Source organism: Larimichthys crocea, chromosome III (genome assembly GCF_000972845.2).
Source record: "Larimichthys crocea isolate SSNF chromosome III, L_crocea_2.0, whole genome shotgun sequence".
Taxonomy (NCBI): Eukaryota; Metazoa; Chordata; class Actinopteri; family Sciaenidae; genus Larimichthys; species Larimichthys crocea.
This window is the reverse complement of record NC_040013.1, coordinates 27,243,229-27,265,263: the sequence shown is the minus strand read 5'-3', so window position 1 is coordinate 27,265,263 and position 22,035 is coordinate 27,243,229. Positions and strand designations below refer to the sequence as shown.

The window sequence follows — 22,035 nt, the reverse complement described above, 5'->3', positions numbered from 1 at the left end:
TATTGCCTTAGGTCTCTGTCACCAGGCTGTGGCAACAACTTAAGACACAACCAGCCAAACAACTTCAGTCAGTTCATGAATAACATTATCTCAACCTCCAAAACAAAAACATGTTAATGATAAAATGATAAAAAATTATAATTTATATATATATATATAATGATAAAAAATAAGTTAAAATAGAATAAAGTCATTAAGATAAGTCATCAAGTTTAAATATCACAGGCAGGCAGTGGAGGGCATCACGATCGTGTTCAAAGGTCGTTTTTATTTGGGGAGAGCAAAGACACACCGCCCTTTATTTAAGGACAAAGTAAAATTAGATAATTAGTTGTTGTTTAGTGTCTCATGAGCCCATATGATAAAAAAAAAAAAATCATTAAGGCAAATGATTAATTACGCTTGAAATAACACAGTGAAATTCAACAATTTGGCCTTCACAATGCTTAAATTCGATTTTTTGTAATTAAATAAAAACTTAATTGTTTTTTTCCAGTGAATTCAATCAATTTACTATTTGCAAACATTGAAATCAAAAGTGTGTCTAATAGAGTGACTTGTTGTTTCGTACATTTTTAATATGGTGAGTGTCACGTCTCATTCATTCATTCACACCGGCTGTGGATACGGCTGGCTCCGCTCCGCTGCCGTCACGGGCCCGGTGTGAATCCTCCGGGGCTCCGCCTAAAATCAGGGAGGGGTAACTGGTGCTTTCTGCGCCTGTGCAGTCTGTTTTCTAGTTTTCTCGTATGTTTTTTGTCGAAGTCACGGTGTTTACAATCTGTCAGATGAGTGATTACGCAAACATTTGCACCGACTCAGCTGATCGCTGCAAAAGAACGGGCGCTTTTGTAAAAGTGGATTTTTTTTTTTCTTCTGATTTTCTGTTTTTGTTTTTTTTAATACCTCAACTTTGGTCCCAAACGATGTTCAAGCAGACGCTGAAGAACTTCAGCATTCATTTCAACGCTCTGAATGAGAAGAACACTGTGTCCAGTGGCGATGTGATCACAGGACACATTTCCTTCGACCTCACCAAGCTGACGAAGATCACCTCGATCACGATGGAGCTGAAGGGAAAGGCGCACGTACACTGGTCAGCTGGAAGTGGAGGGAAAAGGAAACGACGACGACACTTTTCGGCAAAACTGGAGTTTTTCAAGTTAAAAAGCGTCATCTTGCAAGAACACGGTGGTATGTGCAGTCCCCTGAAGTATTGAAGCTTTGCAAACAGTCACTGAGTGTGGAGTTAAATCTCATTGTCTTCCCTCTGCAGCTGTTGAAGTGAAACTTCAGCCTGGCACGCATATGTATCCGTTTACATGTCAGCTCCCTCAGGGGTGTGTATGAGCACTTTCGTGACTCTTAAAGATGTATTGATGTGCACTGATTATCACCATCAGTATTGTTTTCCAGCATGTGTTTGCAGGCTGGTTTCTCTAACACACATTTTAATTCCCCTTTTTTAAAAGTTGTGTATCTTGTCTCCTGCTTGAATTTGCTTAAATTATCATTTTGCATCATTGCAGAGACTTCCCATCCACCTTCCGGGGGCCAAATGGACAAATAACGTACTCCTTGACAGTGAGCGTGGACAGACCCTGGCATATGTCCAAGGATTTTGAGACACAGCTGAACTTTGTCAGTCGCATTAATACCAACCAGCCAGATCTGCAGGTAGTTGAATCATGACTTGATTGAGGACATTGTGTGTAACATGTAAGCATAAAATTTAGACAATAAAGGTTTTGAAACGTTACATTTTGACACAGGAGCCCTTTGAAAGTCATAGTGGCTCACAATGCAATGCACAAAAGAAATGGGAATGATACTCGCAGCTGCAAAAAATAAAATTAATACGTGGGTGGTCAAGAGACCACTCCATACTTTTCTTATGTTTGATTGATGGAAATCCATTGAGGTATGCGTTGTATCATTTTTCTTTTTGTATAAAAGGTAAAGCACATTCATTTATACAGTATTTATACAGTATATACTGTATACAGTAAGAAGGTAGAAAGCAACAGTAGGTCTCAAGCTCCCAGGTCTCCTGGAGATCCACCATTCTTAGTGCTTAAATAGCTCTTAAATAATATAAAAAATAAACATTTATGTCCATTGTTCACCTGTTCTTCTGCATCACTGTGCCTGTTTTTCTGCAGGCTCCTCTCTCCGGCTCCAACAACATGACGCTGTGCTGCCTGTGGTGTGCCTCGGGTCCTATCACACTGACAGCCAGGACAGAGAAAAAAGCCTTCGTCCCTGGTACTGTATCAACTCATCCATCCATCCAATAAAAGAATCATAAATATGGATGATATTATTCAAGTATTGTGTCCGTTCTTCCTCCAGGTGAAACCATAAAAATAATTTGTGACATTAGTAATGCTTCATCTCGAACAGCCACTCCGAAGGTGAATCTGCTACAGAAACAGTTTTACTACACGCACAACAGAGTCCACAAGCGGATGGTTCCAATAAAGTTGGCATCTGTGACTGGCCAGCCCGTCAGCGCTCACACCTCTGATGTACAAACTCAGATCAAGCTCACTATACCCCCGACTGCATCGGTTTCCATCTCTAACTGCAGCATCCTGAACGTTGAGTACTTAATTGAGGTTGGTAGCATCAGCAGATACTATAAGACGCTGGAAAAAATCATTCACTTGCACAGCAAAATTTTATTTACTACCTAAAATGCATCCAATATCAGAATTTAGATTATTAATTAACATTATTAAACAAATTCTTGTTTTTCTTGTGTCTCCTATAGGCGAGCCTGAGTGTACCAGCTTCCCCTGACCTCACTGTGCTGTTTCCTATCATCCTGTGTGATACCCCTGTAAACACTTATTCCCCACATTATATGTAAGTAAATGTTTGAATTGTGTCAGAGCCTGACGTTACCGGGGGAGCCCTATTTCTCAGGGTTAAGTATCAGCCTTAATATTAACCACTATCTTCTGTTTCTTTATTTTATAATTGTAGTTTGTGAATTGATTTCATGGTTACTGTTACAAAGTGTTTTTACTTGTCACTTTGTTTTGTTAGCTTTTAAATACCTGTGTTTATATGCTATCAGTGAAAATGAAAAATTTCACTATATGAAACATAAATATATCTTCAACAGCTGTGTGTTCAAAAGACATATTTGGCATGTTGTCAGTGTTTAAAATGATATGAAATATAAGCCAAAGACAAAGCTTGCTTTGATGAAACTGTTGTGGCCTCACGCTGCCTTATTTCAGTGTAATGTAACAATGTAAAAACTGTGGATCAAAGTAGACTGTGTAGAGAAGTATTTTACTCTGTAATCGGATTATACTAGAAGTTTGTCCGCAGAGAAAAAGTACACAAGTACCGTGTTAAACCAAATTCACTCTCTTTAGCATTATTATTTATTATTATTATCATTATTATATTATGCATCATTGCGAACAACAGGCTAAGCTGAGCCTGTTGTGTTAATATTCACTAGCTGAGCTCTGCACATCTAACTCTTTTTACTGACATTTCTTCTCAGGGTTTGCCTTTTATGTTTCTGCTGTGTAAAAAAACCCATTTTGTTAATGTTTGTTTATTGTATAAAACCAATTTAGTGTTGGAATTGAACTCTCATCTAGTGTGAGTTTACTCCTTGACAGCCATAATGTGTGAACATATTGATTGGCTTTAACAATAGTAAGATAAACATGTGTAATGTTTAGATAAAATGGAATAAATGTTGATATTTTGTTGATTTTTTTTTTTTATATACAGATGCATGTGTTTTCCTATAGGGGGCAGCAACACACAGGGTTACAGTGTGAGGAGCTTGCTCTCATGCTCTCTCTTTGCTTGCTCTCTGTATCATATCTCTCTTTTTCTCACGACGTGCCATGGACCTGTCAAATAAGTGCTGAAAACTATCACACATTTTTGCACATAGTTGTTCCTGGGTGATGCGTGTGATGACATCAGCCCATACAAATAACAAGGATATCACTGTCAACAGTGAAGAAAAGATCACACTCAGTGGTGCTGCACAGTGACAGTTGGACTGGTTCCAGTACCTTGACAACTGGTTTAGCCACCCACTCGTGGGTTGTTTAATGACAGTTTTATGGACAGTCTGGTCTTTCACCTTAAAATGTGCATTGTGCTATAATAACTGTAATAAAATAAAAGAGTAATAATGTGCACAGGGAACTGACAGAATAAATAGTGTGTGATCTTGTAATTATTACATTTTAACTGTGAAGCACTGTATAAATAATACATTAACCACTTTCTTATTAAGAACAGCATCTAAAGATGATTATTTATTCTCACGCACACTTCTCTAAGATTGTGTAACATTACAGTGATTTCAAGGACATCTGTGCTCGTGTTAAGACATCAGGTAAACCGATGCACCTGATTCCTTATACTCATTATTTCCAGCAACATGACGTGTTTGACAGGTGTTAGACACACCCACGCGAGGAGAGCCAGCCAGCAGCCTGTAGTAGCATATGCTGCCTGTAATGCTTTGAGCACGTACACGCTGAACGAGCTCATCTAATGAGTATGTTTTAACAGTTGTAATGGTTTAATTATTACCACAATGAACGTCGAGTAAGTGTCACGACCCAGCTCTGAAAGCCATGACAGAAACAAAAGAGACGTGAATGGAAGGCAAAAAAATAAAAATAATTTGTTGTTTAACTCACAACACAAGAAGTAAATAAACCAGGTGATGGTCACAGTAAGAAAATGTTTATTTAATTGTGGTTTAACTATTACTACCACAGTCAACATGTCTATCTGCATGATGAGACACACCTCCCAGGATATGCAACCTCTGTCCCCACAATGTCACTTTGCACTTTGATTGTGTCTTATACTTGCAGCTTAGCTTGGCGGTCACACAGTACAACATGCCAGGCGATGTTAAGAAGTTTACGCTGGGCTATAATGCCATAAACAGCAGCAATACTTTCACCAGTGGTGATTGTGTTACAGGACAAGTAACATTTGCTTTGGATAAAGGCTGGAAAAATAAACTCGCTCAGTGTAAAGCTGAAGGGGATAGCAGAAGTCCGATGGTCTGAACATAGCAGAGATAACAAAAACAGCTGTGACAGCAAGGTGAAGTACTTCAGCATCAAGGAAGCGATCATTCAGAAGGGCCATGGTAAGTGAGTTATTCATGTCATTCAGTTTAGAAACAACGTGCTGTAATCAGACATACTGCAGGATTTAGAAAAATCAAACTCTCACTGATCTAACATTTAAATTTGATGTTTGTGTCTTTGTAACCCACTCTGATCTTAAATTTTCTCCACTTTTCTTCCTGACTTGTAAAATAAAATGTATGTATGTATAGTCTGCTAACAAACCTGGCTATGATCAGTGATGGATGCCACATTAAGTAACTTCACTGCGTTTCAGGCAATAATATTGTTTCCAGGGGTTCCTAGGTCTACCCGTTCAGGTTGCGGATCCCTGCAGAGTGAGTTTTCTCAATTTTCTTTTTTAAGATATTTTTTGGCCTTTCCAAGCTTTTTTTTTTTTTTGATAGCGACAGGAATGTGGGCGAGAGAGATGGAGGAACAACATGCAGCAAAGGGTCACAGGTCAGATTCAAACCCTGGGCCGATGCTGAGTCTTCATACATGGGGCAGATGCTCTATCAACTGAGCTAATCAACACCCCAGTTTTCTCAATTTTCATATTTCTACTCAACCTCAGGCAATCTATACAAAGTGTGACTGAGTATTACTGTCTCATCCAGCCTGTTTTATATATTGTGTTGTCTGTCAGAGACCTGCCATCCTCTTTTACTGGCAAACATGGAAAAATCGAGTACACACTGGAGGCAAATCTGAGCAGGACGATGAGAAAAGACAAGAAAGCTACAGAATATTTAACCCTTGTTCACAATGAGGACCCAAGAAGTGACCCAGTGTTGATGGTACTCACCTTACAACACACATATATAACCAATGTGTTTGCTGTTTGACACAGCCGCAGTAATGACAAGTAACACTATCTCTAACTAACTCATGTCCCTGTCAGACTCCACAGGCCAGAGTCACCAAGAAGAAAATGCTCTTTACATCGGGAGCAGTAAGCATGGATGTACATATTGAGCGAATGGGCTACCACCAAGGTAATTACAGATCATGTGATGTCTGAAATGAATTAATTATAGATTAACTTCAGAGATTACATTAACAGTGGGTTGTAATAAAAGATAACCTCAGTTCAAACATGTGAGGCTCAAAGTCCCCTCCCTTTTCTTTTAGGATAAGACAACAACACATCAGACAGATATGGGATATATGTGTGTATATATAGATATAGATATAGATATACTGTAGATATAGATAGATATATAATATACATGTTTAAATAATTTCCCCCTGGTATTATTAAAGTATTTCTGATTCTGATTCTGATTCTGATATAGCAGCAGTAATGAAAGAGTCTGTCATTATATCCATAGAGGATGCCGACCTTTGTTACATGGCCCACTTAACCAACCGCTCACTAACCTTTCTGCTCCCTGTGAGCACATACCGATGACCTGGCCACAAAAGACTCTTCTTTCTGCTGGCCTTACAATCCTCCAGTGCACAAGTACTCTCTGAAATAAGATTACTTTAAGCGGTTATTTTACCGTGCATCAGGAAATTCTGCAAATCCCTTAGAGCTAATTCAGAGGAGCCAGAGGACCGGAGAGATAAAAACAGAAAACACATGTGACTTAGTGATGTAAAGAGTTACATACTTCTCACAGGAGTACCAGAGCACAAAGTTACATAATGTAAGAACAAGCTTATGGGGTGCAGTGTGGGAATGACAGAGACACCATTCACCTGATTACAAGTCAGCAAAGCACCAAAATAATCTAAAATCTGTTATTTCATGTTAGAAAAGTTGCACAGCGTTGCTTTAATTTGTCATGTGTCTACAATTTGTGCAGTATGAGATTATTGCTGTCTATCTGTTTTGCAGGGGAAGGCATAAAGGTTGTGGCCTCCATTCTGAACAGATCATCTCGAGATATTAAACCCAAGTACTGTTTGTATATGAAGCTGAGCTACTTTGCAAAAGATGAGAGTAAGCTCTACACCAAAGATGTCCTGAAAGAGGTGGGTGATGCAATTCCACCACCTTCACGTCCGACTGTCACCAGGATCATCACCATCCCTCCTGACACGGAAGCGTCCATCTTAAACTGTGAAATCATCAGGCTGGAGTATAGGCTCAGAGTGTGTATTTCTCTTCCCAACACATGTCAATGTCTTTACACGGCTGCCTGAACGCTATAAGTGCTGACTCTGTCTCCACCACAGGTCTATCTGGATATTAAGTATGCTTTAGACCCCGAGATCAAGTTCCCCATAGTCATCCTACCCGCTTTAAAGGTGCCTGAGGAGCAGCATCATCAGTCTGCTCATCCTGTGTATGGATCTGGAACATCTGCAAACTCATACGTGGCAGGAGAGACCAACTTCCTGCAAAACTCAACAGCCTCAGGTCCTTCTACTCCTCCACCACCCTATGAAACATACGCGCTGTATCCCTTGACTAATTTCAGTGGAAAATACTAGATGCTGCAATATCACACTTGAAAGTCTCAGCGCTCTCTTTTTGATTCACAGTTTGACACATAGCTCCAGATAATGAGCTGGTGGTTTCAAATATTAAACAAAGTTTTTTGCTTAATTCCTGTTATTTAGACAAAATGGCAAGAACAATGGCAATAGCAAATGATTTGTTTTCTGTAATATATCTGGTAGAGTAGGAATAAGAATCTTAAGAGTAGGAATGAATGGATTTGATCAGGTTGTCTTTGAGCTTTTTAAAATTTAATGAAAATTAAAAAAAGTGATGGTGTTCAGTCCCAGTGGCTCTTGTGAACCACGTCCTGTTGACTTGGGCCCCTTGGTGCATTACAGGAAGCAAACAGTCACAAACTTGGGTTTTAAGATGGACAGTGATTTTAAACTCGACCGGCAAATCGGTGCAATAGTTAAGTCCAGCTTTTTTCATCTTAGGCAGCTGGCAAAGGTGAAGCCCTTCCTTGCACAAAAGCACTTTGAAACAGTAATCCACGCCTTCATCACATCGCGGCTGGATTACTGTAACGCTCTTTATCTTGGAGTCAGCCAGTCCTCCCTCGCACGTCTCCAGTTAGTTCAAAATGCTGCTGCTCGCCTCCTAACTGGAACACATACGAGGGAACACATTACTCCCATTTTAGCCTCTCTCCACTGGCTGTCTGTGCACTTTAGAGTCCATTTTAAGATTCTTTTATTTGTTTTTAAATCTTTAAATGGTCTCGCCCCGCCTTACCTCTCTGAGCTGCTCCACCCATACACTCCTGCCCGGTGCCTCAGGTCAGCTGATCAGCTGCTCCTGGAGGTACCAAGGGCTAAACGGAAGCTCAGAGGGGATAGAGCCTTTTCCGCTGCTGGTCCTAAATTATGGAATGACCTCCCTCTATGCATTAGACAAGCTCCTTCACTGTCCATTTTTAAAACACGTCTTAAGACCCATTTTTATTCCTTGGTTTTTAACCCAGCATGAGACTCAGTTTTGTTTTTGCTTTATTATTATTTTAACACTGTTCTATCGTTTATTATTGTTTTTATATTGTTCTTATGTTTTATGTCTTATATTATATGTTCTATTTTATGTACATCACTTTGTGTCAGCTGTGGCTGTCTTTAAAGGGCTTCATAAATAAAGTTGAGTTGAGCTGAGTTGAGGTTCTGTATCAGTGGGATGATCTGATCTCATTATGTTTTATTTAATGGGGAATACTGAAATGTTGTAAATGATGCCATTTTAATAATGGCTCCAAAGCAAGGACAGAGTATGAATTATATATATAAATGAGACATTCATTTTTTTAAAATGTTGACGATATGCTATTTTTGCCATGCATTTCTGTTTCCCTGTACCTTCATAATCATGGATCAAACATGAAATGAGGAATATTTATGCATAATTAATTCACGAGGGTGATTCATCACTTTAATTCACTTCAATAAAAAGTGCTACAGTTTCATAAACTTCACATTTGTGATCAGAATAATCCAATTTTCAACAGTGTGGAGTAAGTTCACTTTGAATTGTGTATAATACTATAATAAATATATCCATAATGTAGTACAGGACACTAACAAAATAAGGAAATAAATAGTGTTTGATCTTTTAATTTATTCAACTGTAAAGCACCGTTTAAATAATGCATTAACTACTTTCTTATCAAGAATAGTATGCAAAGATGATCATTGTTTTTTAGGGCTGTAATATTTCATAACTTTATGGTGTTTTTAATGACGTCTGTTTTTGTGATAAGACATCTTGTAAACTGATGCACCTGATTCCAAACACTCTTTATTTCCAGCAACATGACGTGTTTGACAGGTGTAAGACACAACCACACGAGGAGAGCATACGCTGCCTGTAATGCTTTGTACACACTGAACAAACAATTCGATTGATCAATTGGTGTTGTTAAACCACTGCACTGACTGAGACAACAATTCTTTATTTACTGTCTAGTACAGTTCAAACGAGGAAATGGCATTTATTATTATGGTTAATAATTCTTGTGGTTTAATTATTAACCATAATATAAGTATCTATCCGCATAAGGAAACACACTCTCTGTCCCCACAATCTCACTTTACACTTGTAGCTTTGCTTCGCAGTCACACAGTATATCATGGCGAGTGATATTAAGGAATTCATGGTGGTGTGTAATCGCATAAACAGTAGCAGTACTTTCACCAGTGGTGATTGTGTTACAGGACAAGTAACATTTAAACTGGATGAAGACTGCAAAATAAACTCGCTCAGTGTAAAACTGAAGGGAAAAGCAGAAGTCCGATGGAATGAATATAGTATAGATAAAGTCAAAAGCTACCACAGCAAGGTGAAGTACTTCAGCATCAAGGAAGCGATCATTCAGAAGGGCCATGGTAAGTGAGTTATTCATGTCATTCAGTTTATCAACAACGTGTTGTAATCAGACATACTGCAGGATTTAGAAAAATCAAAACTCTCACTGATCTAACATTCAAATTTGATGTTTGTGTCTTTGTAACCCACTCTGATCTTAAATTTTCTCCACTTTTCTTCCTGACTTGTAAAATGAAATGTATGTATGTATAGTCTGCTAACAAACCTGGCTATGATCAGTGATAGATGCCACATTAAGTAACTTCACTGCGTTTCAGGCAATAATATTGTTTCTAGGGGTTCCAAGGTCTACCCGTTCAGCTTGCGGATCCCTGCGGAGTGAGTTTTATACATTTTTTATATTCCTACCAATTTCTTTAAACATGGACATGTTTAAGTTTGTTCTTTATTGTTTATTATTATTAACAAGCATGTCAGAATACAAACAATTTTAACTTTTGACTTGACACTTAAATAGCTCAGTAGTATATCTTGATACTTTGTGAGTATCAACTTTATGCAATCAAAAAAAGGTGCTATTCAAACAGAATTACTGTCTCATCCAGCCTGTTTTATACATTGTGTTGTCTGTCAGAGACCTACCACCCTCTTTCATTGGCAAACATGGAATGATCATGTATACACTGGAGGCAAATCTGAGCAGGACGATGAAAAAAGACAAGAAAGCTACAGCATATTTAACCCTTGTTCGCAATGAGGACCCAAGAAGTGACCCAGTGTTGATGGTACTCACTTACAACACACTGACAGTCATACATATATAACCAATGTGTCGCTGCAGCAATGATAAGTAACACTATCTCTAACTAACTCATTTTCCTGTCAGATTCCACAGTGCAAGGTCTCTGTGAAGAAAATGCTCTTTACATCTGGAACAGTAAGCATGGATGCATATACTGAGCGGATGGCTTTCTACCAAGGTAATTTCAGATCATGTGATGTCTGAAATGAATGAATTACAGATTAACTTCAGAGATTATCTCAATAGTGGGTTGTAGTAAAAGATAACCTCAGTTCACACATGAAGCTTTGCTGTCCCCTTTCTCATAGAAATATTTTATGGTTTTAATAAGATAAGACAGCAACACATGAAAGCCGTATAGCAGTAGTAATGGCTTTTATCTGTCTGGTATGATCAGTGCTTTATGGTGGTTTATGTAAGCAAATGTTAGCAAGGTTCAGATAGTATTGTATACTTAGCACTTATTAGTATTTTGTATGTGCAACTTGTAGCCGAGGAGGTTGAGCAAAAAACACAGTGCAGGCAGTCTGTCTAACAAAGTGAGTAACAACAAGTACCGTGCTTTAGGAAAGACATGAAAAGGAAACCGGAAAACATTTTCTCCATAAAATATGATCCAACAAAATAAGTGAAATAGTCGGTGTAAACTAGTCTCAACTAGAGACTACGAGGGATAATTATATTTAAGAGAGTGTGTTCTGCTGATGTTTTACAGGGGAAGGCATCAAGGTTGTGGCCGCCATTCAGAACAAATCAACTTGTGATATTTGGCCCAAGTACCGTTTCTATATGAAGCAGAGCTTCTTTGTAAAAAGAAAGAAGAAGGTCTCCACCCAAGAAATCCAGAGAGAGGTGGGTGATGCAATTCCACCCTCTACAAGTCCGACTGTCACCAGGATCCTCACCATCCCTCCTGACACGAATGCAACCATCTTAAATTGTGCCATCATCAAAGTGGAGTATAAGGTCGTGGTGCGTATCTCTCTTTTTATGTCTTTATAAAAATAAGGCTGCCTGAACGCTATGATAAGTGCTGACTCGGTCTCCACCACAGATCTACCTGGATATCAAGTATGCTTTAGACCCCGAGATCAAGTTCCCCATAGTCATCCTACCAGCTTTAAAGGAGGAGGAGCAGCATCATCGGCCTGCTTATCCTATGTATGGATCTGGAACATCTGCAAACTCATACGCGGCAGGAAGGACCAACTTCCTGCAAAACTCAACAGCCTCAGGTCCTTCTGCTCCTCCACCATCCTATGGAACATATGGGCTGTATCCCTCGACTAATTTCCGTGGAAAATACTAGATGCTGCAATATCACACTTGAAAGTCTCAGCGCTCTCTTTTTGATTTACAGTTTGACACATACAGTAGCTCCAGATAAGGAGTTTTTTGCTTAATTCCTGTTATTTAGACAAAGTGGAAAGAACAATGGCAATGTCTTCTCTAAAATATTTGGGATAATTATCAGAATCTTAAGAGTAGGAATAAATGGATATAATCAGCTCCTGTATCAGTGGGATGATCTCACCTCTTTATGTTTTATTTAATGGGGAATACTGAAAATACTGTAAATTGTGTCATGAAGTGTGTATCATGTGTACTTGGCTATACTTATAAAACATTATGATGACATGATGACTTTGTAACAGATGGATTTCTATAATATATCTAAATCAATACTATGGGAAAAGAAAGAATATCTGACAAACAGGCTTACAGGTGAAAGGAGATCATGAGTGGGAGGTACTAAACAAGTGGCATAATAAAAATAATAAACAATAAAGTGGATTGTTCAAAGTGTGACGCTGCAATATCCAATTCTTATCAATCCAATTTTTTAACAGTATTGAGTAAAATAAAATTTATTTTCAGCCATGCAGCCTGCAGCTGTGCAGTTGTTCAGCATGTGGGTTAATAAGTGGGTGGCGTAATGTCCTCAGATAGATCGGGTGTGGTGTATGACTTACATGTATGAGGATACCAGTTGTTGTTTTATATTAAATATATTATTATACTTTTTATGGCATAAGTAAAAATAAAGAAAGTGTGTGTCCTACTTTATCTGAATATTGCTGTCCCACAGAACTTGACATTATCAGGTAGTGTAGGACAGTGGCAAAAACAAAGCCACTACATATTGTTTGTGTGTTTCAACCAGTGGTTAAACCCGATTCAAATTACATGAACTGTATGAACCTCCTCTGAAGGCAGACCACACCCAGTCTTATCATGTCAGACCAATCCAAACCGTTGTATAACGACAAGATGTGTTGTAGCGACAATTCAAGATCGGTTTTGGTGATTGCCTATTGATTGTACCTACATAAACCATGCAGTAGCTTGCATAATAAAAGTTGTTTTGAAGAGGAACAAACTAAGACGTTACCCAAGGGCTTGGGAGCAGGACCATACCATTTCATGTAGATAGGGGAGCCAGGCAGGGTTGGGCATTAGAGGGGTCTGCATGCTGGATGTTTACTTTTTGGCAAAAACAAGAAAAACAACAACTTTTTATTAACAAATTTATAAAAATTGTATATTACAAAACAACAACAAAAAAATGCGGTGATAACGGTGATTAAATCATTAAAAGCACTAAATGTTAATTGTTCAGGGTCCCTGCCGGTAACAGGATTTAGTATAGCCCTAACTTTATTACCACAGTAAAAAAAAGAAAAAAAGAAAAACAAAAAATATTTACAAAATTCTACCCAGATTGTTTTTCCTAAACGACGCATCATGCCTGGCACCATAAAGAGCGTCAAAGTCACCTACAAACCCATTAATGAGGAAGACACGTTCACCAGCGGGGACTGCGTCTCGGGCGAGGTCAGGGTAGAAGTGACCAAAGAATGCCAACTAACCTTCCTGCGTGTGCAGTTCAAAGGGAAATCAGAAGTCTTGTGGACAGAGAGGCACGGTAACACTACTGTCACGTACCACTCCAAGGACAAGTACTTCAGCATTAAACATTACTTCATTCGAGGCGAGGATCACAAAGGTGAGTCGGTGAACAAAGTTTTGCAGAAGTGATTATTTTAGTATATAAAAAAAACAACTGAATGACGTTTGGTTCAATCCCATTCAATGCACGGAGCGTGCATTGAAAGGGATTGAACCAAAGGTCATTTAGTTGATTTGCCGAAGTTGATCGTTTTAGTTTATTAAAAAAAATCAATAAACAACTAAATGACGTTTGGTTCAATCCCTTTCAATGCACGGAGCGTGCATTGAAAGGGATTGAACCAAACGTCATTTAGTTGTTGTTTTTTTTATACTTAAATGATTAGTAGATAAACTGATCAGTCTATCAACAGGGGATGTTTTGACTTGTTTATGTCATTTATCATGCAAAAGTGCCAAACGTGTTAGTTTATTAGTCTAATGTGACTATCAGCTTCAGGAATGTTACAAATATTAATGCGCGCTGATTTTTTTATCTCCAGGAGAGGAAGGCGCGATATTACTGACGGGCAAAAACGCAGAACCATGTAAGTATTTTAAGTTTGTGGTGAGGTCCTTACATCCAAATGGCAAGTTGAAACCTGAAAGCTTGTAAAAGTTGTTAAGGAGCTCTGAAATCTCTTGTTACTTTTCAGTCAGCAATGTTCTTGCCCCAGGATGGCATGTGTACCCATTCAGCTTTCAGATCCCTTTCCAGTAAGTAATTATTCTTTCGATTAGCTGGATGGTGCCTTATCTTCTCCATACATAGTTGTTTAAACAATAAAATATATGACTTGCATATTATCTAACATCTTAATAGATCAACCTCAGGTTTTTGCAACTGCAGTTTATTTTGATAGAAAGTTAAAGTTTGTGTTATTTTATAGAGTCTGTACTCATCTGAGTAGTTTCTTCTATGCACATGCGATGCATAAACATGTGCACTTAATCATTCATGCTCTTATTCTCTTGTGCTTTAGGGATATGCCCTCCTCCTTCACTGGCTCTTATGGTAAAACGGTGTACTCCCTGAAAGCCAGGCTGGGCAGATCAATGAGGATTGACAAGAAAGACTCAATTAACATCAACTTTGTGACAAAAGACATGTGCAGTGACCCTGAACTAAAGGTATGTGGTGTCAAATCTTCATGCCTGTCATTTCAACAAGAAAAAAAAAATGTGTTGGCTAAATAACTAAAATACAGCCCTTCTGTATAGTACCCAAGGCACATTCACTGTCACTTTGTACGTACAGCATAGAGGCAGACAAGCAGCACCATGCAGTAGTGAGTTTTTCAGACCATCATGGTAAAGCAAGAAATGTGAACGTGCAGATTAATGGACATGTGGAGTGAGAGCTGCGTGGGTCTCATAGTCATTACTGGCAGCCCCTAAGCAAATCTGTCAACTTTTTATTTAAAACTTTTATTGCCATGCTGCTGTGTCAATGTCATCTGTTTTTGTCACAGTTAGTTCGTTTTGTGGTTTGTCTTGCCAACATGTGAGAACATGCCTGGCACGGAGAATCACCTGTTGTGTGCCATGCGTGAAATAACAACTTTGTCTGGAATGTGCGACAATAGCTTCATTATGTGGCTGCCTTACCCTCCTCTGGCGCTGTGAGCTTTTATGGTTTCTGACCAGGTGTAAAGTTACTATGGTTACAGGGACCCTCTGAAACGTTCTCATTGATCACAATCAGAGGTTTTTGCTTAGTATGATGATGTAAAATAATCAATGTAGCCTGATTCTTTTCTTTGGTAGTCTTCAGTAAATATTTAGTTCTTTGACTTAACAAAAAAAATTTTAACAAATCCAACAACAAAATAGTTAATCTAAGAACTCCAGGCTTTAATAACTAGTTTGTTTTCTGGACAAAATGATACGGCAGGATTCAGAGTCTTTTAACAAACTGTGTTTACTTTTCACACAGTGTTTGTAGCTGTTTGCCAACCCTCAAAGAAAGTAAGATTTGATGTTTAATTTGTCCATCTCTATTGTGTGCCTGTGTATGTTTAATGAGTTATTAGCCAACCGAGATCCTGGGGCCGGTCCTGTTTTAGACTACGGTCACAGTGACAGTAACATCAAAGTGGAGTACAGACTCAGGCAAGTTGAGTATATTTGGCTCCTGTTCAATTCCTTTCTATGCAAGCAAAGGGCTGAACAAAACCTTGACTTTCTGTAGCAAAGCAGATTTACATCTCTGTTTTACATGGAGTTCAGCATTGGTGAACTTTGACTGGTGAAGCCTAAACCAATAGCATTTGTCCCTCATATGTGTGACTGTAGCCTACGTATATTGCATTAATTTATCTGGTCTTGTTTCAGGAACCACAGCATGAGTCTAAGGATAAGAAAATGAAATTCTTCAACTCAGGAACAGTAGCCATGGATGTGGATATTGAAAAAACAGGTTTCTTCCAAGGTGAGACCTCAAAACGATACTGACTCTTATCATTCTTATATCATAGGTTGTTTTGACATTGGTATTTTTCGCAGGAGAAGGAATGAAGGTTGTGGCCTGCATTGAGAACAACTCGACTCGTGACATCAAGCCCAAGTATTGTGTGTACCGTAAGCACAGCTTCTTTGCAAATGGAAAAAGAAGACTCAGCACTAAAGACCTCATAAAAGAAGTGGGAGAGCCCATCCCTCCATCTGCCAGTGAAAAGGTTACACGAGTCATCACCATCCCCCATGACATGGAGCCTTCCATCACCAACTGCAGTAACATGAAAGTGGAGTACAGACTCAGGGTAAGCTACACCTTTGTCAAATATCATGGAGCTGCACTTTGCTAAACCAGAAGGAACTTGAATTATCCCTCTCTCATTGTACATGGTGATTGCCAAAGGAGTTGGTTATGCACTAATAATTGTATATAAATATATATAGAAAAATTAAAATCCAACATTATAACGTCAACGATATTTTCCATAGGTCTACCTCGATGTCAAATATGCTTCAGACCCAGAGATCAAATTTCCCATCACCATCCTGCCGGCCTCTCAGATTCCTGGTGCTATGGCACCACCTGCTGCTTCTGGTTTTGGATTTGAACCATTGGTGAACACGATGGACATTGCACCACCACAATCACCACCAGCACCCCAACCTACAGCTCCCCCACCTCCCTATGGAGCATATGGCATGTACCCTCCTTTGATAGATTTTGACAGTAAGTGAGTGGAAAGATACTTGGACAGATGAATACCTCAAAATACAATGACGTTATTTTTTCTTTTTCTAATGTGTTATGCAAGCTTTATGTTACAGCTACAGTTTATTTACTGCTGTTTAGCTATCTAGACTTGTACTTATTAATTAGACAATTTTTTACTCATCATCTTGTGCTAGAGGGCATGTGTTTTCAGAAAGCAGGAATTTTCTGACTCTGGTCAGTGTGAACCTGTTTGGTAGAAACTGCCATTATGGCCCTTAATGTGGTCCATCGCTTTTTTATTCCTATACATACATACATTATGCGTTGGACAACCTGTAGATTGTGTCGCATTTCCAAAAAATTGAAAGTGAATAATGTTGAAGAAGGGATCCTTGCAGAATTTTAGATACCTCTGGTTTTATTCTCTCTAACTCTATCTCAAATGTGAGAGAAATTATTTTTATAACTGCAATTGTTTTGATATATATGACTTAAACTGTTGTTAAACTAATTGTAAGTAACAAAGATGTTTCATCTGAAGAGGTTTTAGATGTCTCGTGAACTCATGTCTCCTTATTTCAAAGAGAAAGCCTATCCGGGGCATTTACATAAACTTACATAAATCATTGTCGGAAGCAGAGTGATGAATGCTTATCCATCCTGCCAAAAGATCATGATGTTGTAAGATGTAGTCTAAAGTGTATACAAACTGAGGACATTTAAAAAAACTGAAAATACAGGATTAAAAATATTGTGCTGACTGGTATTTTGACACCCTTTCTCACCAATCCTAGACAGGATGAAGTGGCAGATATGCTGATAGATCGTGTTAAGTCAACTCATCCATCAACTTTAGCCCTGCTTCACAGAGAGGTTGTTCTCCTGAGGCACTTAAGGCATACTTTCTATTCTCTGTCTGAGTTCAGACCCACTATGACTGGCTGATCAGAAAACTTAATGATGATTAATGATTCTCATTCATAAGCACTTATTTGCACACACATATGCACATAAAGAGAATGATTCTGCAGAAAGTTTATTTGAATTGAATTTGACCTGTATCATTATTTTATTGTCTGATTTTTAAACACATATTTTACTTTTTTCAATGAATCGAAATCCTGACATGATGCATTTTCAAGAAAATCGGTGCATATCCCGTGTGCTCCTCTGTTTGAACCAGCTATCTGCTGTGAGCCATTGTTAAAAGTCGCCTCTCTTTGTTGATTTGAAGAGTTTCATGATCTCTGTCAAAAGATATTATGTTTATTAACGTTCATTAACCAACTGATGTTTTTGGGTTCATATTACTGCTGCAATCACGTGCATGTTGCATATTATTGCTATAAGGTTGATCTCATTTTAACTTATTTATATCCTGCTGGGTAGTTTACATCTAAAGCAATGCATCATGTTCTATCAGATCACCAGAGTGTCACTGGAAATTACATAGGATTGGGGAAGTATCCAGTTATTTAACCTCAGAAACAGATGAGAGGTGTCTACACACCATTCATTGAATAAATAATGAAATGAGTGTCTGACTAAACAAATAACGGGAGGTGGAAATCTACCACGGTCCTCCTTGAAGTCTCTGACACACCCACTGCATTCTCTGTTTTTGCTCCACTTACCTTTGGAATTTTCTAGACAGCGCATCATGTCGTGTACCGTCAGGAGACTCAAAGTCACCTATAATCCTATTAATGAGAAAAACATTTTTACCAACGGTGACTACATCTCAGGTCAGATCACGCTCGAAGTGGCCAAAGAATGCCGTATAAAATCTCTGTTTGTTAAATTCAAGGGGAAAGCATGTTGCTTGTGGTTCACGGAGATTGGTCAAGTTATTATCATGTACTACTCCAAAGAGAAGTTCTTCAGCGTTAGACATTACTTCATTCGGGGTGACGGTAAGTAAAAATGAATAACAAATTAAGAATTATAATAAGAATTACTAATAGTAAAGTTGTAATGATGTTATATTACAGTATAGTAGGTATATTATATACAGGGGAGTAGGGGGTAAATACACCCAACACCAATATAATCATATTAAAAAATAGGATTTCTTCCAATGTTGATAAATTGATTTATTAAACTGAAATTATTTGTAGATTAATCAATTAATCAATGTTTCGAAATGTTTTGATATTATTAGTTGTTTACAGTTTTTCCCAGCCTGTACATTTCTCACATTGCTCAACATCTGCAAAATATTTTAAACATTTAAAGATTCACAATTCATACAAACGGCACACAATGTTTTATCAGCAAAAGATATTTATCTCTCTATTTATACCTCTATTTCCGAACATGTCAGTGCTGACATCTGTTCCCGTCATGTGCTGGTGATGTCATTTGAAGCCAGAATCTGCACAGCAGTAGTGTTTGGTGGTTGGATTCAGGGTATCTATGTCCCACTCAGGTTTCATGATTTTTTTATAGCATCGAATAACATCATATCTAATTCAAATCAAACTTATCATACAAATGGACAATTGAACATACATCAGCGTAATAACAACCACCTAAGATGACAGAAACCATCTTTGGGGGAAAATATTTTATGTGTACTTTAATTTTTTAAATTTTATAGTTTGGCCCATGTCCCATCTACTACTATGGACGTGTTGGAGTTGATTACTGCAGTCAGTCACCAGGGGGCAATCAAGATTTGGCTTTACTTTTAGAGTCATGTGCTCTATCTTTATATATGTCTATGGGCAGGCCATAGATTCTCATCCACATCACAAACTAATATCTTCTCTTGCAATGCAGCCTTTTCCAATGTCTCATCCAGTCTCTGCAGGCTTTTCACTCTTGTGCTGCATCCATGGCAGCTCACAGGGTCATCTGAGGCTTCTACCTCAGACACTGTTTTGCCACACCTCTATCACACAGACTTATCCTCCTCCTCTTTTTCTTCTTCCAACTGATTCAGCAAGTTTGCAGGTAAACATGGGGTAGACTTAAGCAATGAACTGATGCCAAGGTGTTTTGAGGAGTTAAGAGAACTCAACAGAGAACCATTATAATACATTTTGATCACCAAGATTTCAGTAATTGATAATGTAAGAAACCTCTTGCTTGTTTGCTTTTATGATGTGAAGATCAATCCGTTTTGAGAATTTCAATTCTGATCTGAGAAATGTACCAAAGTAACTGAGGAAAAACTGGAAGTCATTCATCGAGAAATATCACCCCGCATTTTGTCATGTCCCCAGGAGATGACAACCAAATACTGTTGACTAACCAGAAAGGAGAACCATGTAAGTATTTCACAAGACCGTCCAAGTTCAAAAGGCCAGTTCAAACTTGCAAAGATTGTAAAATAAATGATTTATCAATAACCCTTGATTTTCTTGTTACTTTTCAGACGCCAATGTTGTTGCCCCGGGATGCCACGTTTACCCATTCACGTTTCAGTTCCCTTTCCAGTACGTAATCATTCTTTTGAATGCTTGCTTTCATGTATGTGCACTACATAAAAAATGTCGAGTTGCTCATGTTCTTCTGGCCTTCTCCTCTTGCGCTTTAGGGATATCCCCTCTTCATTTAAAGGCTCTGCTGGTAAAATTGTGTACACACTGGAAGCCAGGCTGAGCAGATCAATGAGGATTCCAACTAAGATCGTCTTTGTGGAAAAAGCAGACCCGTGCCGTGATCTAATGGAATGTGCTAAGTTACATCTTCATTCCTGTCATTCCAACAAGGGGAAAAAACTGCAATGGTTGAATGACTAAAGTCCTTGTGTAGTACCGGCAAGAAACTGCCTCTAGGATTGGACATATTTGACAGAGAATTTGTGATCAGTTAGCACAGAACTCTATGGACAAAATCAAGGCCAAAATAGGTTATGTACACTTTCATTGTAGTCCATAAGGGACATGATAAAAATGGGTGGTGTCAACTAACAACTGACAAGATCATTTCTGATTTTGATATCTATTTTGAATTTGGTGTCAGCAATGGATTGTACGCAATATTTGTTTTCCACTTTAATAAAGGGGACATTTCAATTAATGAAACAAACAAACAAAAACAAAAAAACACCACAGGAATTCATGAATTCATCTTTTTTCAGGCACCACAGCGCGAGTCTAAGGATAAAACACTGAAATTCCTCAACTCAGGAACAGTAGCTATGGATGTGGATATCGAGGGTGAACACTAACCTTAATCCTGATATTGGCACTTATTATATTTATCAATCATTATCTATTAATTGACATTTCTGGTCTTTTTCACAGGAGAAGAAATAAAGGTTGTGGCCTACATTCAAAACAACTCGACTCGTGACATCAAGCCCAAGTACTGTTTGTACAGTAAGCATATCTTCATTGCAAACAGAGGTACAAAAGAGGATTCCGAAGACCTCATAAAAGAAGTGGGAGAGCCCATCCCTCTATCTGTTAATGAAACAGTCAGACGTGTTATCACCATCCCCTATGGTTTGAAGCCCTCCATCACCAACTGCAATATCATCAAAGTGGAGTACAGACTCAGGGTAAGCATGAAGAAGTTTATGTCTGGATATTAACTTAACAAACAAATATATTTTTTTCCCCATATAGTCCAAAATCAACAATTATTACATGCATATAAATATTAGCATAATATCAAAAACTCTTTGCATATTTGTGAGTTGAAAAATACGTATGTTCACAAGGAACAATATTTCCCCCAGGTCTACCTCGATGTCAAATATGCTTTCGATCCAGAGGTCCAATTTCACATTGTCATCTGGCCAGCCTCTCAGGTTCCTGATGTGGCTCCACCACCTGCTGCTTCTGCCTTTGGATTTTAACCAGTTGGCAGCAGGGACGTCACTAGGTTTAAGAAACTGGGGTGGCTTAGCCCATAGAGGAGAAAAGTTATTGCACGCGCCGAAAAAATTTTCAGAGCACCAATTAAAGCTTTGTCAATCAATTGATTAATCTAAGACGATGACACCTCCATACACCTTCAGCTGCTTTACCAGCTAAACAACACCAGTTAAATTGTGCTAAAATACAAATAAAAACAATTGCAGGTGCCATACATACCTGCACAAAATGAAGAGGGCAAGTGTTTCATAACTCATCATCATGGAAACATTATACAGGAGAAGACTGTTCTCTAACCACCACCCTAGACTTACCAACATCTTCATAAACCAGGCCATCACGATGGTTAACTCCCCTGCCCCTCTTTCACCCATCCTATTTTC

General features: G+C 38.4%; 3 protein-coding genes across 3 annotated transcripts; all 3 read left to right on the top strand.

Moving 5' to 3' along the window:
- The first annotated feature begins 255 nt into the window (after window positions 1-255).
- LOC104929276 (uncharacterized) lies at window positions 256-8,549 on the top strand. The gene is made up of 11 exons (XM_027272784.1): window positions 256-1,194; window positions 1,277-1,340; window positions 1,530-1,677; window positions 2,163-2,265; window positions 2,353-2,618; window positions 2,774-2,842; window positions 5,011-5,155; window positions 5,646-5,935; window positions 6,040-6,133; window positions 6,982-7,238; window positions 7,323-8,549. The coding sequence occupies exons 1-11, from the start codon at window positions 750-752 to the stop codon at window positions 7,578-7,580; spliced, it is 2,139 nt and encodes a 712-aa protein (XP_027128585.1). The 5' UTR covers window positions 256-749; the 3' UTR covers window positions 7,581-8,549.
- Window positions 8,550-10,608: 2,059 nt separating this feature from the next.
- On the top strand, window positions 10,609-12,285 carry LOC104929277 (arrestin domain-containing protein 3). The gene is made up of 4 exons (XM_027278533.1): window positions 10,609-10,688; window positions 10,790-10,883; window positions 11,421-11,677; window positions 11,760-12,285. Exons 1-4 carry the CDS (start codon window positions 10,611-10,613, stop codon window positions 12,012-12,014), a joined length of 684 nt encoding a protein of 227 aa, XP_027134334.1. The 5' UTR covers window positions 10,609-10,610; the 3' UTR covers window positions 12,015-12,285.
- Window positions 12,286-13,248: 963 nt separating this feature from the next.
- Window positions 13,249-17,998, top strand: LOC104929267 (arrestin domain-containing protein 3). The gene is made up of 7 exons (XM_010743737.3): window positions 13,249-13,712; window positions 14,158-14,202; window positions 14,311-14,371; window positions 14,638-14,785; window positions 15,989-16,085; window positions 16,160-16,416; window positions 16,601-17,998. The coding sequence occupies exons 1-7, from the start codon at window positions 13,451-13,453 to the stop codon at window positions 16,844-16,846; spliced, it is 1,116 nt and encodes a 371-aa protein (XP_010742039.3). The 5' UTR covers window positions 13,249-13,450; the 3' UTR covers window positions 16,847-17,998.
- Window positions 17,999-22,035: the final 4,037 nt, after the last annotated feature.

What these genes read in the sequence shown, in the direction of transcription:
- LOC104929267 (XM_010743737.3), top strand. Translation starts at nt 13,451, where the DNA reads ATGCCTGGCACCATAAAGAGCGTCAAAGTCACCTACAAACCCATTAAT. An exon ending in GCAGTGACCCTGAACTAAAG is followed by an intron (nt 14,786 to 15,988) that starts GTATGTGGTGTC and finishes GTCTTGTTTCAG; the next exon opens with GAACCACAGCATGAGTCTAA. An exon ending in AAAAACAGGTTTCTTCCAAG is followed by an intron (nt 16,086 to 16,159) that starts GTGAGACCTCAA and finishes TATTTTTCGCAG; the next exon opens with GAGAAGGAATGAAGGTTGTG.
- LOC104929277 (XM_027278533.1), top strand. Translation starts at nt 10,611, where the DNA reads ATGAAAAAAGACAAGAAAGCTACAGCATATTTAACCCTTGTTCGCAAT. An exon ending in GAAGTGACCCAGTGTTGATG is followed by an intron (nt 10,689 to 10,789) that starts GTACTCACTTAC and finishes TTTTCCTGTCAG; the next exon opens with ATTCCACAGTGCAAGGTCTC. An exon ending in GCGGATGGCTTTCTACCAAG is followed by an intron (nt 10,884 to 11,420) that starts GTAATTTCAGAT and finishes GATGTTTTACAG; the next exon opens with GGGAAGGCATCAAGGTTGTG.
- LOC104929276 (XM_027272784.1), top strand. Translation starts at nt 750, where the DNA reads ATGTTTTTTGTCGAAGTCACGGTGTTTACAATCTGTCAGATGAGTGAT. An exon ending in ACATGTCAGCTCCCTCAGGG is followed by an intron (nt 1,341 to 1,529) that starts GTGTGTATGAGC and finishes GCATCATTGCAG; the next exon opens with AGACTTCCCATCCACCTTCC. An exon ending in GGCTGGAGTATAGGCTCAGA is followed by an intron (nt 7,239 to 7,322) that starts GTGTGTATTTCT and finishes TCTCCACCACAG; the next exon opens with GTCTATCTGGATATTAAGTA.